The sequence below is a fragment of the Coregonus clupeaformis genome, chromosome 1, assembly GCF_020615455.1.
Source record: "Coregonus clupeaformis isolate EN_2021a chromosome 1, ASM2061545v1, whole genome shotgun sequence".
Taxonomy (NCBI): Eukaryota; Metazoa; Chordata; class Actinopteri; order Salmoniformes; family Salmonidae; genus Coregonus; species Coregonus clupeaformis.
This window is the reverse complement of record NC_059192.1, coordinates 54,863,993-54,878,505: the sequence shown is the minus strand read 5'-3', so window position 1 is coordinate 54,878,505 and position 14,513 is coordinate 54,863,993. Positions and strand designations below refer to the sequence as shown.

The 14,513-nt window shown below is 43.9% G+C and overlaps 1 protein-coding gene across 2 annotated transcripts; it reads left to right on the top strand.

The window, feature by feature from the left end:
- Positions 1 to 2,383: 2,383 nt before the first annotated feature.
- Positions 2,384 to 14,483, top strand: LOC121570835 (filensin). Of its 2 annotated transcripts, none has more exons than XM_041882211.2 (8): positions 2,384 to 2,949; positions 3,564 to 3,624; positions 4,164 to 4,259; positions 6,203 to 6,295; positions 6,834 to 6,941; positions 8,671 to 8,891; positions 11,749 to 11,840; positions 12,189 to 14,483. In XM_041882211.2, exons 1-8 carry the CDS (start codon positions 2,579 to 2,581, stop codon positions 13,124 to 13,126), a joined length of 1,980 nt encoding a protein of 659 aa, XP_041738145.2. In that variant the 5' UTR covers positions 2,384 to 2,578; the 3' UTR covers positions 13,127 to 14,483. The 2 variants fall into 2 exon arrangements, with proteins under 2 accessions (XP_041738145.2, XP_041738144.2); XM_041882210.2 differs by having other exon boundaries at positions 6,828 to 6,941.
- The last annotated feature ends 30 nt before the right edge of the window (positions 14,484 to 14,513 follow it).

Sequence of the window (14,513 nt, the reverse complement as noted above, 5' to 3'; positions counted from 1 at the left end):
GGAACTTCAATGCTGCAGACATTTTTGGGTGTCCTTCCCCAGATCTGTGCCTCGACACAATCCTGTCTCTGAGCTCTGCGGACACTTCCTTCGACCTCATGGCTTGGTTTTTGCTCTAACATGCACAGTCAACTGTTGGACCTTATGTAGACAGGTTTGTGCATTTCCAAATCATGTCAAATCAATTGAATTTACCACACGTGGACTCCAATCAAGTTGTAGAAACATCTCAAGGATGATAAATTGAAACAGGATGCATCTGAGCTCAATTTCGAGTCTCATAGCAAAGGGTCTGAATACTTAACAGTACCCGTCAAAAGTTTGGACACACCTACTCATTCCAGGGTTTTTCTTTATTTTTTACTGTTTTCTACGTTGTAGAATAATAGTGAAGACATCACAACTATGAAATAACCCATATGGAATCATGTAGTAACCAAAAAAAGTGTTAGACAAATCAAAATATATTTTCTATTTGACATTCTTCAAAGGAGCCACCCATTGCCTTGATGACAGCTTTGCACAGTCTTGGCATTCTCTCAACCAGCTTCATTAGGTGGAATGCATTTCAATTAACAGGTGTGCTTTGTTAGATGTTAATTGTGGAATTTCTTTCCGTCTTAATGCCTTTGAGCCAATCAGTTGTGTTGTGACAAGGTAGGGGTGGTATACAGCAGATAGCCCTATTGGTTAAAAGACCAAGTCCATACTATGGCAAGAACAGCTCAAATAAGCAAAGAGAAACGACAATCCATCATTACTTTAAAACATGAAGGTCAGTCAATCAGGAAAATGTCAAGAACTTTGAAAGGTTCTTCAAGTGCAGTCACAAAGACCATCAAGTGCTATGATAAAATTGGCTCTCATGAGGACCGCCACAGGAAAGGAAGACCCAGAGTTACCTCTGCTGCAGAGGATAAGTTAATTAGAGTTACCAGCCTCAGAAATTGCAGCCCAAATAAATGCTTCACAGAGTTCAATTAACACATCTCAACATCAACTGTTCAGAGGACACTGTGTGAATCAGGCCTTCATTGTCGAATTGCTGCAAAGAAACCACTACTAAAGTACACCAATAAGAAGAAGAGACTTGCTTGGGCCAAGAAACACGAGCAATGGACATTAGACCAGTGGAAATCGGTCCTTTGGTCTGATGAGTCCAAATATGATATTTTTGGTTCCAACCGCCGTGTCTTTGTGAGACGCAGAGTAGGTGAACAGATGATCTCCGCATGTGTGGTTCCCACTGTGAAGCATGGAGGAGGATGTGTGATGGTGTGGGGGTGTTTTACTGGTGACACTGTTGGTGATTTATTTCAAATGCAAGGCACACTTAACCAGCATGGCTACCACAGCATTCTGCAGCGATACGCCATCCCATCTGGTTTGCGCTTAGTGGGACTATAATTTGTTTTTCAACAGGACATTGACCCAAAACACACCTCCAGGTTGTGTAAGGGCTATTTCACCAAGAAGGAGAGTGACGGAGTGCTGCATCAGATGACCTGGCCTCCACAAACACCCGACCTCAACCCAATTGAGATGGTTTGTGATGAGTTGGCCTGCTGAGTGAAGGAAAAGCAGCCAACAAGTGCTCAGCATATGTGGGAACTCCTTCAAGACTGTTGGAAAAGCATCCCTCATGAAGCTGGTTGAGAGAATGCCAAGAGTGTGCAAAGCTGTCATCAAGGCAATGGGTGGCTCCTTTGAAGAATGTCAAATAGAAAATATATTTTGATTTGTTTAACACTTTTTTGGTTACGACATGATTCCATATGTGTTATTTAATAGTGTTGTTGTCTTCACTATTATTCTACAATGTAGAAAATAGTAAAAAAATATAGATATTAGTTGGTGTGTCCAAACTTTTGACTGGTACTGTGTATATATATATATATATATATATATATATATATATATATATATATATATATATATATATACAGTTTTTTGTTGTTGTTGTTGACCAATTGGTGAACTAATGGGCCAGCCAACACTGCAACTATCCCCTGTTACAACCATCCCTGGTCTTTCCGATGTAGGCTATAATAAGGAGAACAACAGAGCTCAAATCTGCTCTTGGACTCTCTAGGGTAGCCTACTTTTGGCACATTAGTAATTGTATATGGCCTGTAACAGACTGCACAGCATGCTATTTCCACTTTGTCATGTGGTAAACCTAGGCCATGGTCCAGCATTCCCTCAAACAGAGATCTAGAAAAACGGTTGATTGGAAACAAAGGGGCTTCTTATAATGGTCCATTTGACACAGCAATATTCCCCCTCGCCTGCCTTTTGTTTGTTTTTGTATTTTCGCTCGGTCATCATTGGCAGAGCTTTTGTAATGTCAGCCACAAAGGCTAACAAACTCTGGAAGGCTTGAGGCTTGCGTGGGAACAGGCCAGCGGGAGATTTTTGGGTGTCTATTTCGTAGTCACCCAGGGCCAGGCAGCCTTTAGTCTAGCATGAGACAGCCGAGGGTGAGCACCCGAGTTTTCACACACTAAAGGTGCCGCAGGGAAGAACGCACTCCGGGGATAACACCAACCGAGGCAGCGGGATAGCGACCACCACCACCATGTACAAGACCAGTTACCTGCGCGAGGTGCGCAAGGAGAAGTATGAGCGTTCCGATGTCTTTGAGGAGCCCTACGGACCTGATGCATCGGCGGGCACCTCAGCCATCCAGGGCTGGGAGAGCCTGCAGGAGCTCAACAGCCGCTTCGCCCGCTATATTAACCGGGCACGTGTGCTGGAGCAGCGCAATTCCGTGTTCCGCAAGCAGCTAGAGACGCTGCAGCGGATGGAGGAGGCCAGCGGCCTTGAGGAGGCCTTTACCGAACAGATTGGCCTGAACCGGCAGCGCATCCGCGACCTCTCCGCCGACCATGCCAAGCTTGAGCGTGAGCTGAAGGACGCATGCCGCATGCTGGACGAGTTCACCAACAAGTAAGTGATGTCCTTGCCTTTGAAAGTGTAAGTGCATGTGTTTGTGTGTGAGTCAGTAGGCTTATGTGTTTTTCTTAAACGGATGTGTGGGTCAGAGAGAAGGAAAGTGTGTATAGGCCACCCTGCATAAACAGGTGTCCTTCTCTAGACCAGATGCAGTGTAAACTGTTTTTATGCTGGTGAAGGCTTCCAGATAACCTGATCTTACCTCTGTGATAAATTGTCCACCTGCTAAAAGTTTGTCTTCAATAAAGGTGTTTATTGCCTTGGAAATCAGCAGCTGCTGTGAGATCAGTCATGGTAAGTGTCATGGATTTCTAAATTCTAACACCAAGAGAGGATTTAGATGAATGCTGCACAGGTGGTTGTGTGCTGAAAAAAGGTAACCAACAGACATTTCAAGTGCTCTCAAAGGGAGCCAGGTTGATTAAGGACAATGAATAGTTAATCAATACAGACATTGTAAAGACAGAAATGCCCTATAGAAGAAAATCAAACATGTTATGTGCTCAACACACAAACTTGTGTAAATAACAGATTAATAAAAGTTAGGCCACACATAATTGTGGAATTCCTGAATTTATGTTTTGTGATTTATGTTTTCTCCTCCACAGATACAGAAATGAATGTGAGTATCAACAACAGCTGCGGGGTACATTGGAACAACTCAACAAGGTATATGTGTGAGACTTATGACAATTTCCCAGTTTTTTGTTTGTTTTTATTATGAAAAATGTGACTGATTCTTTCTTTAGTTAAAATACACAAATAGGGGCGGTTTCCCGGACACAGATTAAGCCTAGTCCTGGACTAACATTTATTTTTGATGGACATGCTCCATTGAGCTTGCTTTTTAGTCCAGGACTAAGCCTAATATGTTTCCGGGAAACCTCCCATAATGTGCTAAACTGCTATAAAACTGCTAAACTGTCATGCTGCATTATTAGCGGCCTAGCCATAAAAAACATTGTGAGTAACGTTTTCTGCATACCCCTGTGCATGAAAGGGGCTTTGCAATGTGGCACAAAAAAAGTATGTGTTATATCATCTGGTTAATAACCTACAAGCTTTGTCCAGAGTGTTAGAATCATAATTAAAGTGTGTAACTGCAACCCTGGTAGGACTGTGGTCTGTGAGACAAAGCTTATGAGATCAGGACAATACAGTGTGATGATGGAACTGAATTAAAATTGCTTCTCATATCTGCTTCTCAGGAAGCTGACCATACCCTGCTCAGGAACCTGGAATTTCAGATCCAGTCCCAGTTCCTTCAGGATGACATCAATTCCACCAAAGACAGACACAGGAAGGTAAGAGGTGTACAACATACAGTGCATTCGGAAAAGTATTCAGACCCATTGACTTTTTCCACATTTTGTTACGTTACAGCCTTATTCTAAAATGGATTACATTGTTTTTTCCCCCTCATCAATCTGCACACAATACCCCATAATGGCAAAGAAAAAACAGGTTTTTAGAAATTTTTGCAAATGTATAAAAAATAAGAAAAAAATAATCACATTTACATAAGTATTCAGACCCTTTACTCAGTACTTTCTTAAAGCACGTTTGGCAGCGATTACAGGCTTGAGTCTTCTTGGGTATGACGTTACAAGGTTGGCACACCTGTATCTCTCATTCTTCTCTGCAGATCCTCTCAAGCTCTGTGAGGTTGGATAGGGAGTGTCGCTGCACAGCTATTTTCAGGTCTCTCCAGTGATGTTAGATCGGGTTCAAGTCCGGGCTCTGGCTGGGCCACTCAAGGACATTCAGAGACTTGTCCCGAAGCCACTCCTGAGTGGTCTTGGCTGTGTGCTTAGGGTCGTTGTCCTTTTGGAAGGTGAACCTTCGCCCCAGTCTGAGGTCCTGAGTGCTCTGGAGCAGTACTTTGCGCCATTAATCTTTCCCTCGATCCTGACTAGTCTCCAAGTCCCTGCCACTGAAAAACATCCCCACAGCATGATGCTGCCACCACCATGCTTCACCATAGGGATGGTGTCAGGTTTCCTCCAGACGTGACGCTTGGCATTCAGGCCAAAGAGTTCAATATTGGTTTCATCAGACCAGAGAATCTTGTTTCTCATGGTGTGAGAGTCCTTTAGGTGGCTTTTGGCAAACTCCAAGCAGGCTGTCATCTGCTTTTTACTGAGGAGTGGCTTCTGTCTGGCTACTCTACCATAAAGGCCTGATTGATGGAGTGCTGCAGATATTGTTGTCCTTCTGGAAGGTTCTCCCATCTCCACAGAGGAACTCTGGAGCTCTGTCAAAGTGACCATCGGGTTCTTGGTCACCTCCCTGACCAAGGACCTTCTCCCCCAATTGTTCAGTTTGGCCGGGCGGCCAGTTCTAGGAAGAGTCTTGGTGGTTCCAAACTTCTTCCAATTAAGAATGATGGACGCCACTGTGTTCTTTGGGACCTTCAATGCTGCAGACATTTTTTGGTACCCTTCCCCAGATCTGTGCCTCGACACAATCCTGTCTCGGAGCTCTACGGATAATTCCTTCGATCTCATGGGTTGGTTTTTGCTCTGACCTGCACTGTCAACTGTGGGACCTTATATAGACAGGTGTGTGCGTTTCCAAATCATGTCCAATCAATTTAATTGACCACAGGTGGACTCCAATCAAGTTTTAGAAACATCTCAAGGATGATACATGGAAACAGGATGCGCCTCAGCTCAATTTCGAGTCTCATAGCAACGGGTCTGAATACTTATGTAAATGTGATATTTCAGTTTTTTTATTTTTTATGAATTTGCTAATATTTCTAGAAACCTGTTTTTGCTTTGTCATTATATGGTATTGTGTGTAGATTGATGAGGGAAAAAAATGTTTTAATCAATTTTAGAATAAGGCTGTAATGTGACAATCAAGGGGTCTGAATACTTTCGAATGCACTGTACACATCACCTGCAATCTATTATGAACTCATTCTGCCTTTATACTGTACATTTATAAATCAGATGTATTGCAAAGGAAACCGATAGAGTGTGCATAGCATACCACCTTTCAACTTCAAATGTAGGATCTTAATTTGACCAATTCTGTCACATGGGTAAAATAATAGGATTTGATTAGGAAAGAAAGGGTGGTCGATTAGAGTACATAGACATTGTGTACTGTACTCTAATCCCAACCTTATGAAATACACCCACCCTGTATGACATTTACCTTTATTTTCCTCAGTGTTTTGTGCACTGCGTATGTGGAGTCCAGGGTCAAATAATTTATTGGGAAATATCTCCCCCCGTAGAACCTGTCAGAGATGCAGACCTACGTGAACATCCTGCACCAGATCAACCAGACGATACACCTGGTGCCCAATGTGGCCGTGGGCACCTCTGAGGTAAGGTCTCCCCCTTTCACATGCGTCTGTCTGTGTCCAGGGGAACCAGCTGATTCAGACCAGGGGTGTCAGACCAGATAACAATAGGGCCGCAAAGACGGCCAGTGGAACCAGCTACGTGTGCAGAACTTTGTGGATAACCGTGTGTCCGTGACTGGAAAATGTTTTGTGATGCGTTCAAATGTGTTCCAATGTGTTGAGGTGTACTGACATTTCTGTGAAGTTTGACTGCCTTTTATAATAAGCTTCTGTGTGTTTTGACAGGTCATCCGAGCTCTGTGTGTCATGTTGTCGCTCTGCAGAAAGTATGCTGATGCTGTCAGTTAGTCTGTAAGCTGTTTGCTTGTCTGTCTTTGAAGTTGCAAGTAAAGCACTGTAAAATACTGTACGTTTTGAATGCCTGTCTAGTTGTTCAGTGTGTAATATAACTGGCCTGTCTTGTCTGTGTGATCTCTATGTGCTATAAGTGGCCTGTGGTCCCTCTGTGTGATCTCTATGTGTTATAACTGGCCTGACTTACCTCTGTGTGAAGGAGCAGGAGAAGCAACTGGCCCAGAGGAGAGTTCCAGCCCTGAAGAGTCAGCTAGAGGAGTTCAAGAGCGCCCTCTGCCAGCTCCAAGCACAGAAGCAGCGTCTGCAGTACGAGGTAGGTCCCTGTCTCCGTCACTATGACAATTTAGGAAGCATATCAAGCTCAAGTGTTTGAAAGTGTCCCACTCCAAATCAAACCCTAGGCCCTACCCCCTATGCATATTAGTCAGGAAGGGAGATGAGGTAGCCGCTTTACTTGAGGTAGACAGTTGAGATGTACCCATGGAGTACAGTACATACTGTAAATTGGTTGTAGTTGCAAAGGGGTGCCAGTAGGTGCCAGTCATCACCTTCAGATCAGTGAGTAAAGGAGATAAAAGCTACAGAGAAGCAGGAAAATACAGGTGTATCTCTTAGAAAACGAGAAATATTAGTACAAAATAAGACATAGAAAAAAGGACTCTCAATGCCGACATCAAACATCCAAAAGTCCATGTTTATTTTCTCAAAGGTTGTGAATCAATTTAATAATATATTAGATGAACATCCCTTCAAATTAGTTTTGTTTTGTTCCTACAGATTATTACTGAAGACATACCTCAGCTTTACTCCCAAATTATGCTTTTCACTTTGTTCATTTTCTGTAGCTTGTACCTCATAGCTGTCTGTGTTCCCTAGAAAAAAGGTTTTCAAATGGTGTTCTATAACTGAAATACTTTTTATTTTAACATTTTTGAATATAATTGTTGCAAGAAATCTAAACATTTTACAGAAATAAATTATCACATATTTCTCTAAAGACTCTAAAGATTCCATTTTCAATGCGAGACAGGTTGCCATGAAAGGTTCAAAACGTGTGTTGAACACCTTTGCAGTACTAGAGCTGTCTCCACAACGTCCTCAGACAGTACAGTAGTCATGAGTTTCTCTTGACAAAAGTTCTGATTTATTCAGTCTTTGTATAGCCAGACAGCTGGCACATGTGGTAGTTCAGTGACCACAGTAATCCTTCAACTGAAGTTAATTCAGATGCAAGAATGACAATGATTGCATAAATATATGCCATTTAGCAGACACTTTTCCGTATGGGTGGTCCCAGGAATCGAACCCACTACCTTGGCAATACAAGTCCATGCTAGTATGAAAAATGTATGCACTCACTAACTGTAAGTCGCTCTGGATAAGAGCGTCTGCTAAATGACTAAAATGTTAAATCTATTCCAACTGAGCTACAAAGGACCACAAAAATAAATAATCAGAGTTAGGCAGAAAATGTAAGGGATAGTTCACCCAAATTACAAAATGACACGTTGGTTTCCTGTTTCCCTGTTAGCAGTCTTTGGACTAAGTATGACAGCAATCCATGCTTTGGTTTAGATTCCCTGGCAGTGGCTGGCACTGTTTCCAAATGCTGATGTTCCAATGATCTTTAAGTGACTTTAGTAAGCTTCACAATCAATTTTAGAGACTTTCGGATGTTTTGGACATGATGCGTAAAGATTGCTAATAGGTCATGACTTGAATGGGATTTGTGCCACAAATGCTAAAACGTTAGCATTTGGAAACAGTGCCAGGGAAACTAAACCAATGCATGGATTGCTGTCATACCTTGACCATAGAGGCTTTACAGGGTAAGGAAACCAATATGTCATTTTGTAATTTGGGTGAACTATCCCTTTAAGTTTGGTTGTCATTAGCATAACTCTTAATGGAAATATGAAATACATTCCGTTTCGTTTTAAGAAGCAGTTTACAGTATCTCTCCATCCATCCGTCTGTCTGTCTGTCTGTCTGTCTGTCTGTCTGTCTGTCTGTCGGTCTGTCTGTCTGTCTGTCTATGTCAGACGTCAGTGTTGGAGAGTTCCATCAAGAGCACCCAGGAGAGCTATGACGATGAGATCCAACTGTACAACGAGCAGATTGAGTCTCTGAGGAAGGACATTGAGGAAGCCGAGAGATCCCTGGAGAAATACACAAATGAGTGCCGCCACCTGGCCATGTACCAGACCTCACTGGAGAATGAGCTGGAGAGGTACAAGAGGATCATCGAGAACGAGGACAACAGGTAATTTTCTAACCACAACACACAGTGATCAGCATCCTACTGCTACTGGATGTAGGCAGCACTTCAGCGTATTGTCTCTTGGCAATCCGGTAGTATAATATACTGTATCAACCACATGGCGGCAGTTTGGGATATTATATTTGTGTGTTTTCCACCTCACAGATTTGTTCGATAATGGTTGAATATCTTTTCATAGTGTTATTTATTTTTTATGTATTATTTAATCCCCTTTAATATCGCCTGATCTTTCTTTTGTTTACTGTATTAACATGTTTTCTTGTCAGTCTCACAATGCAAAAATCGCAAAGTATACTGAACAAAAATATAAATGCAACATGTAAAGTGTTGGTCCCATGTTTCATGAGCTGAAATAAAAGATCCCAGAAATGTTCCATATGCACAAAAAGCGTATTTCTCTCAAATGTTGTGCACAAATGTGTTTACATCCCTGTCAATTATCATTTCTCCTTTGCCAAGATAATCCATCCACCTAACAGGTGTGGCATATCAAGAAGCTGATTAAACAGCATGATCATTACACAGGTGCACCTTCTGCTGGGGAAAATAAAAGGCCACTATAAAATGTGCAGTTTTGTCAAACAACACAATGCCACAGATGTCTCAAGTTTTGAGGGTATGTGCAATTGGTATGCTGACTACATGAATGTCCACCAGAGCTGTTGCCAAATAATTGAATGTTAAGTTCTCTACCATTAGCCGCCTCCAACGTCGTTTTAGAGAATTTGGCAGTATGTCCAACAGGCCTCACAACCGCAGACCACGTGTAACCACGCCAGCCCAGGACCTCCACATCCAGCTTCTTCACCTGCGGGATAGTGTGAGACCAGCCAGCTGATGAAACTGTGGGTTTGCACAACCAAATAATTTCTGCACAAACTGTCAGAAACTGTCTCAGGGAAGCACATATGCGTGCTCGTCGTCCTCACCAGGGTCTTGACCTGACAGCAGTTCGGCTTGGTAACCGACTTCAGTGGGCAAATGCTCACCTTCGATGGCCACTGGCACTCTGGAGAAGTGTCCTCTTCACGGACAAATCCCGGTTTCAACTGTATCAGGCAGATGGCAGACAGCATGTATGGCGTCGTGTGGGCATGCGGTTTGCTGATGTCAACTTTGTGAACAGTGCCACATGGTGGCAGTGGGGTTATGTTTTGGGCACTCATAAGCTACGGACAACGAACACAATTGCATTTTATCGATGGCATTCTGAATGCACAGAGATACCATGATGATATCCTGAGGCCCATTTTTGTGCCATTCATCCGCCGCCATCGCCTCATGTTTCAGCATGATAATGCACGGCCCCATGTCGCAAGGATCTGTACACAATTCCTGGAAGCTGAAAATGTCCCACTTCTTCCATGGTCTGCATACTCACCAGACATGTCACCCATTGAGTATGTTTGGGATGCTCTGGATTGATGTGTACAACAGCATGTTCCAGTTCCCACCAATATCTAGCAACTTCGCACAGCCATTGAAGAGGAGTTGGACAACATTCCACAGACCAAAATCAACAGCCTGATCAACTCTATGCGAAGGAGATGTGTCGCGCTGCATGATCAACGCCCCTACCTTTTATAAAATGTATCTGTGACCAACAGATGCATAAACTACATAGACAAAAGTATGTGGACCCCCTTCAAATTAGTGGATTCGGCTATATCAGCCACACCAATTGTTGACAGGTGTATAAAATCGAGCACACCGCCATGCAATCTCCATAGACAAACATTGGCAGTAGAATGGCCTTACTGAAGAGCTCAGTGACTTTCAATGTGGCACCGTCATAGGATGCCACCTTTCCAATGAAATGGGTTTCCATGGCCGAGCAGCCGCACACAAGCCTAAGATCACCAATGCGCAATGCCAAGCGTTGGCTGGAGTGGTGTAAAGCTCGCTGCCATTGGACTATGGAGCAGTGGAAACACGTTCTCTGAAGTGATGAATCACGCTTCACCATCTGGCAGTCCAACGGATTAATCTGGGTTTGGCGGATGCCAGGAGAACGCTACCTGCCCCAATGCATAGTGCCGGCTGTAAAGTTTGGTGGAGGAGGAATAATGGTCAGGGGCTGTTTTTCATGGTTCGGGGCAGGCCCCCACTTAGTTCCAGTGAAGGGAAATCTTAACGCTACAGCATACAATGACATTCTAGACGATTCTGTACTTCCAACTTTGTGGCAAAAAAGTTTCAGCATGACAATGCCCACGTGCACAAAGCGAAGTCCATACAGATATGGTTTGTTGAGATCGGTTTGGAAGAACTTGACTGGCCTGACAGAGCCCTGACTTCAACCCCATTGAACACCTTTGGGATGAATTGGAACACTGACTGCGACCCGGGCCTGATCGCCCAACATCAGTGCCCGACCTCACTAATTCTCTTGTGGCTGAATGGAAGCAAGTCCGCTCAGCAATGTTCCAACATCTAGTGGAAAGCCTTCCCAGAAGAGTGGAGGTTTATTATAGGGGGGACCAACTCTATATTAATGCCCATGATTTTGGAATGAGATGTTCGACGAGCAGGTGTCCACATACTTTGGTCATGTAGTGTATCTGTATTCCCAGTCATGAAATCCATAGATTAGAGCCTAATGAATATATTTAGATTGATCAATTTCCTTATATGAACTGTAACTCAGTAAAATCTTTGAAATTGTTGCATGTCACGTTTATATTTTTGTTCAGTGTAATTTAAAAAAAGACAAAGGAATGTATCTTAGAATACACATTACTATCATTAGTATAGCGTTTATTACTAACACATAAAAATACACTATCACATGCTGTTGCTGTGGTGGCAACTAACATTTCTTCATCATTCTCTTCCACAGGTTGAATTCAGCAATAATTGGGACGCCCATTACCTTGTTCACCACCAATTACCGCTACACCCACACACCCACTGTGTCGAGCAGGGGCAGAGGTGAGGACATGCCACGTCTCATTCCACAGCTGCTTCACACGGATAGTCTCCATACATACAGAGCAGACACATAACACCCCATCGTCATCATAGGCTATAACCACACTAGCCCTAATGTATACAGCCACACAGTGGTGTGTTTCCTACCCACTCAGAGACAAAGACCATAAAACAAAAAACAGAATAGATCCTCCTAAGGTCTATTCATGGCAGATAATGATGACCATGGTCCCGTGGGGGTACTATCCTCCTTGGATAATGTATTTAGAATGTTATGTCTTATATGTTTATTTTATCTGCCACATCCAAAAGGACAATCTGAGTGTATTGTTGTTTTGTTGTCTCCAGACATCACCCAAGCCATTCAGGACATCACCAGTGTCAAGCCTCGCCAGAAGAACATGGCCAAGAAGGTCCTGAAGAAGAAGGAGATCAGCCCCAAAGATGTGATGGACAGCGGCCAGGAGGAGAGAGTTGGTGGAGCTGAACACATGGAGGATGAGAAGCGAGGGGTGGCAGGGGAGGAAGGCGAGTTGAAGAGGGAGGAGCAGAGGTCACTGTACACACCCCAGGACGTGCCAGACGGGGCTCAGATCAGCAAAGCCTTCGACACACTTTGTAACATTGTCAGAGACCGAATGAGAAGGTACAAGAAGCCAGAGCCAATTGCTGACTTCTACACCAAGGGGCGCTATGTGCTGGTGACAGGCGATGGCAGCTACCTCCACCCCCACTTCTACACCTCCAGCCCCTCCGCCGGACACGTCTTCGTCACCATCCGCAACGGCATGGTCTCCCCTTATGACCCCTTCGGCCCCTACACCCCCTCCCCCAACCCCCCTCATCCCCAGCCTATGCCACCCCCTGGCCCCCGTACCCCCACCCCACCCTCTGACGGAGAGGGGGGAAAGGGAGACGATAAGGGCGGAAAAGGTGGTGGGAAGGAGAAATCTAGGGGCGGAGACCCCGAGCCTAGGCCTAAGGACCCTAGTCCCCCCCCACAGCCCAACCCTGCCCCAGCTCCTGGCCCTAACCCCAAAGGCCCCAGCAATCCCTCCGGACCCAAGGGGGGTAAAGACGACAGTCGCCGCAGGGGCCCTCCTCCCATGCCCTCCCCCCGCAGCGCTAGCAGCATGCCCCCTGACTCCATGAGCTACGAAAAGGTGGAGCTGGTGGAGTCAGTGGAAAAGTTCTCCAACGACCGCAAGACGAAGGGCTATGGCTATGAGGAGACGGCAATGGTGGTGGAGACCATGATCGAGAAGACCAGCAAGAAGAAGAACTGAGTCGTAGATAAGGTTGACCTTGGCCAAAAGATCTGGACAGACTCCTCACAAGTTTCACCTCACCTTATGCCAGTAAGAACAAACACTGAGCCATTATGTGACTCTGCTAAAGACACATTCTAAAGACACTGTTCCCACCCTATATGAAACCAACCTTAAAGAGACATTCCTCACATAGAGGACTGCTAAAGACTCCTCGCACATTCCTGATACTGCTCCTCTATTCACTCACGCTCTCTGGCTTTGCGTTCAGCAAGCGTTAGCTGGTTCCAAAATGCTGCTATTGTTGTTTCTACCTATGCCGATACCTTACGCCTTTACTGTCTGAAAACATGAAGTACGAACATCAAAACTACAAACCCCCTTGCCACCTCACCCCACAAAAAGTAAATAAAAACATGGCTTTGATGTGTGAAAAAAGTCAAACATTTTTATAAATTGATTACATGCTACTGCCATCATGGATGTTTGCCACCCTTCCAAACTAAACCTTACCCCAAACCCAAGAGCTGATTTGTTCATTTGGATGCCATCGACTGCCCTCAACACAGGTTTGCTGTGTATAAAATTGCTTTAATAATATAAAAGAATCAAGCTTCAAAAGCGCAAAGCTCTACTGTGTTTGTGTTTTGACGTTAGCACCGCACTTATGACACACTCACAGCTTTGTTGCTTTACAAATTAATGCCCCCAATCCTTCATCTCATTGCAATCCATTGAAATGTGCCAAATGTGAAAACAAAAAAGATTAAACAAATCATATTATATTCTTTGAATAATAACAGCGAATGTTTCATATTTTTACTTTATGTATGCAGTGAAAGCACTATTGACTTACTTTATAATGATGGTAGAGGTGATGGATGCCTAGTTTTTAACTGATCACCCTGTTTGACTTACATACTAGAGGTGTATTCATTGTATCAGAGTAAGGACATTAGACTAAGCTAGTGCAGTGTTTAGTAAACATTGGGTGTCTCTCAGCGCGGAGTGAAAGGTGTTACTTTGAACTCTGCAGTTACTGAAGGAGAGTCATCGATTTTTCATAGAGATGAACTGGAGGAGCAGACAGCGACCTCTGAACTCTGCATAATCCACTTTCCCTTAGAGGGACAGACAAGAGAGAGAGAGAGCGAGAGACAGCGTGTGTGCGTGTGACAGAATTACAAAAGTAAGAGATCCAGAGAGGGGAAGAAGGAGAAGCTAAGTGTTTTATACTATATTCCCGGTTTCTTTACCCAGTGTGTGATGTAAATGTCCCTGTGCTTTGTGCTCTGGAGTGAACAGATATATATATATTTTTTTAAACCTTTATTTAACCAGGTAAGCCAGTTGAGAACAAGTTCTCATTTGCAACTGCGACCTGGCCAAGATAAAGAAAAGCAGT

Bases quoted from the DNA above. Each gene is read 5' to 3' on its own strand.
- LOC121570835 (XM_041882210.2), top strand. From the start codon at position 2,579: ATGTACAAGACCAGTTACCTGCGCGAGGTGCGCAAGGAGAAGTATGAG. The intron at 2,950-3,563 runs GTAAGTGATGTC...TCTCCTCCACAG, and splicing joins CTGGACGAGTTCACCAACAA to ATACAGAAATGAATGTGAGT. The intron at 3,625-4,163 runs GTATATGTGTGA...TCTGCTTCTCAG, and splicing joins CATTGGAACAACTCAACAAG to GAAGCTGACCATACCCTGCT.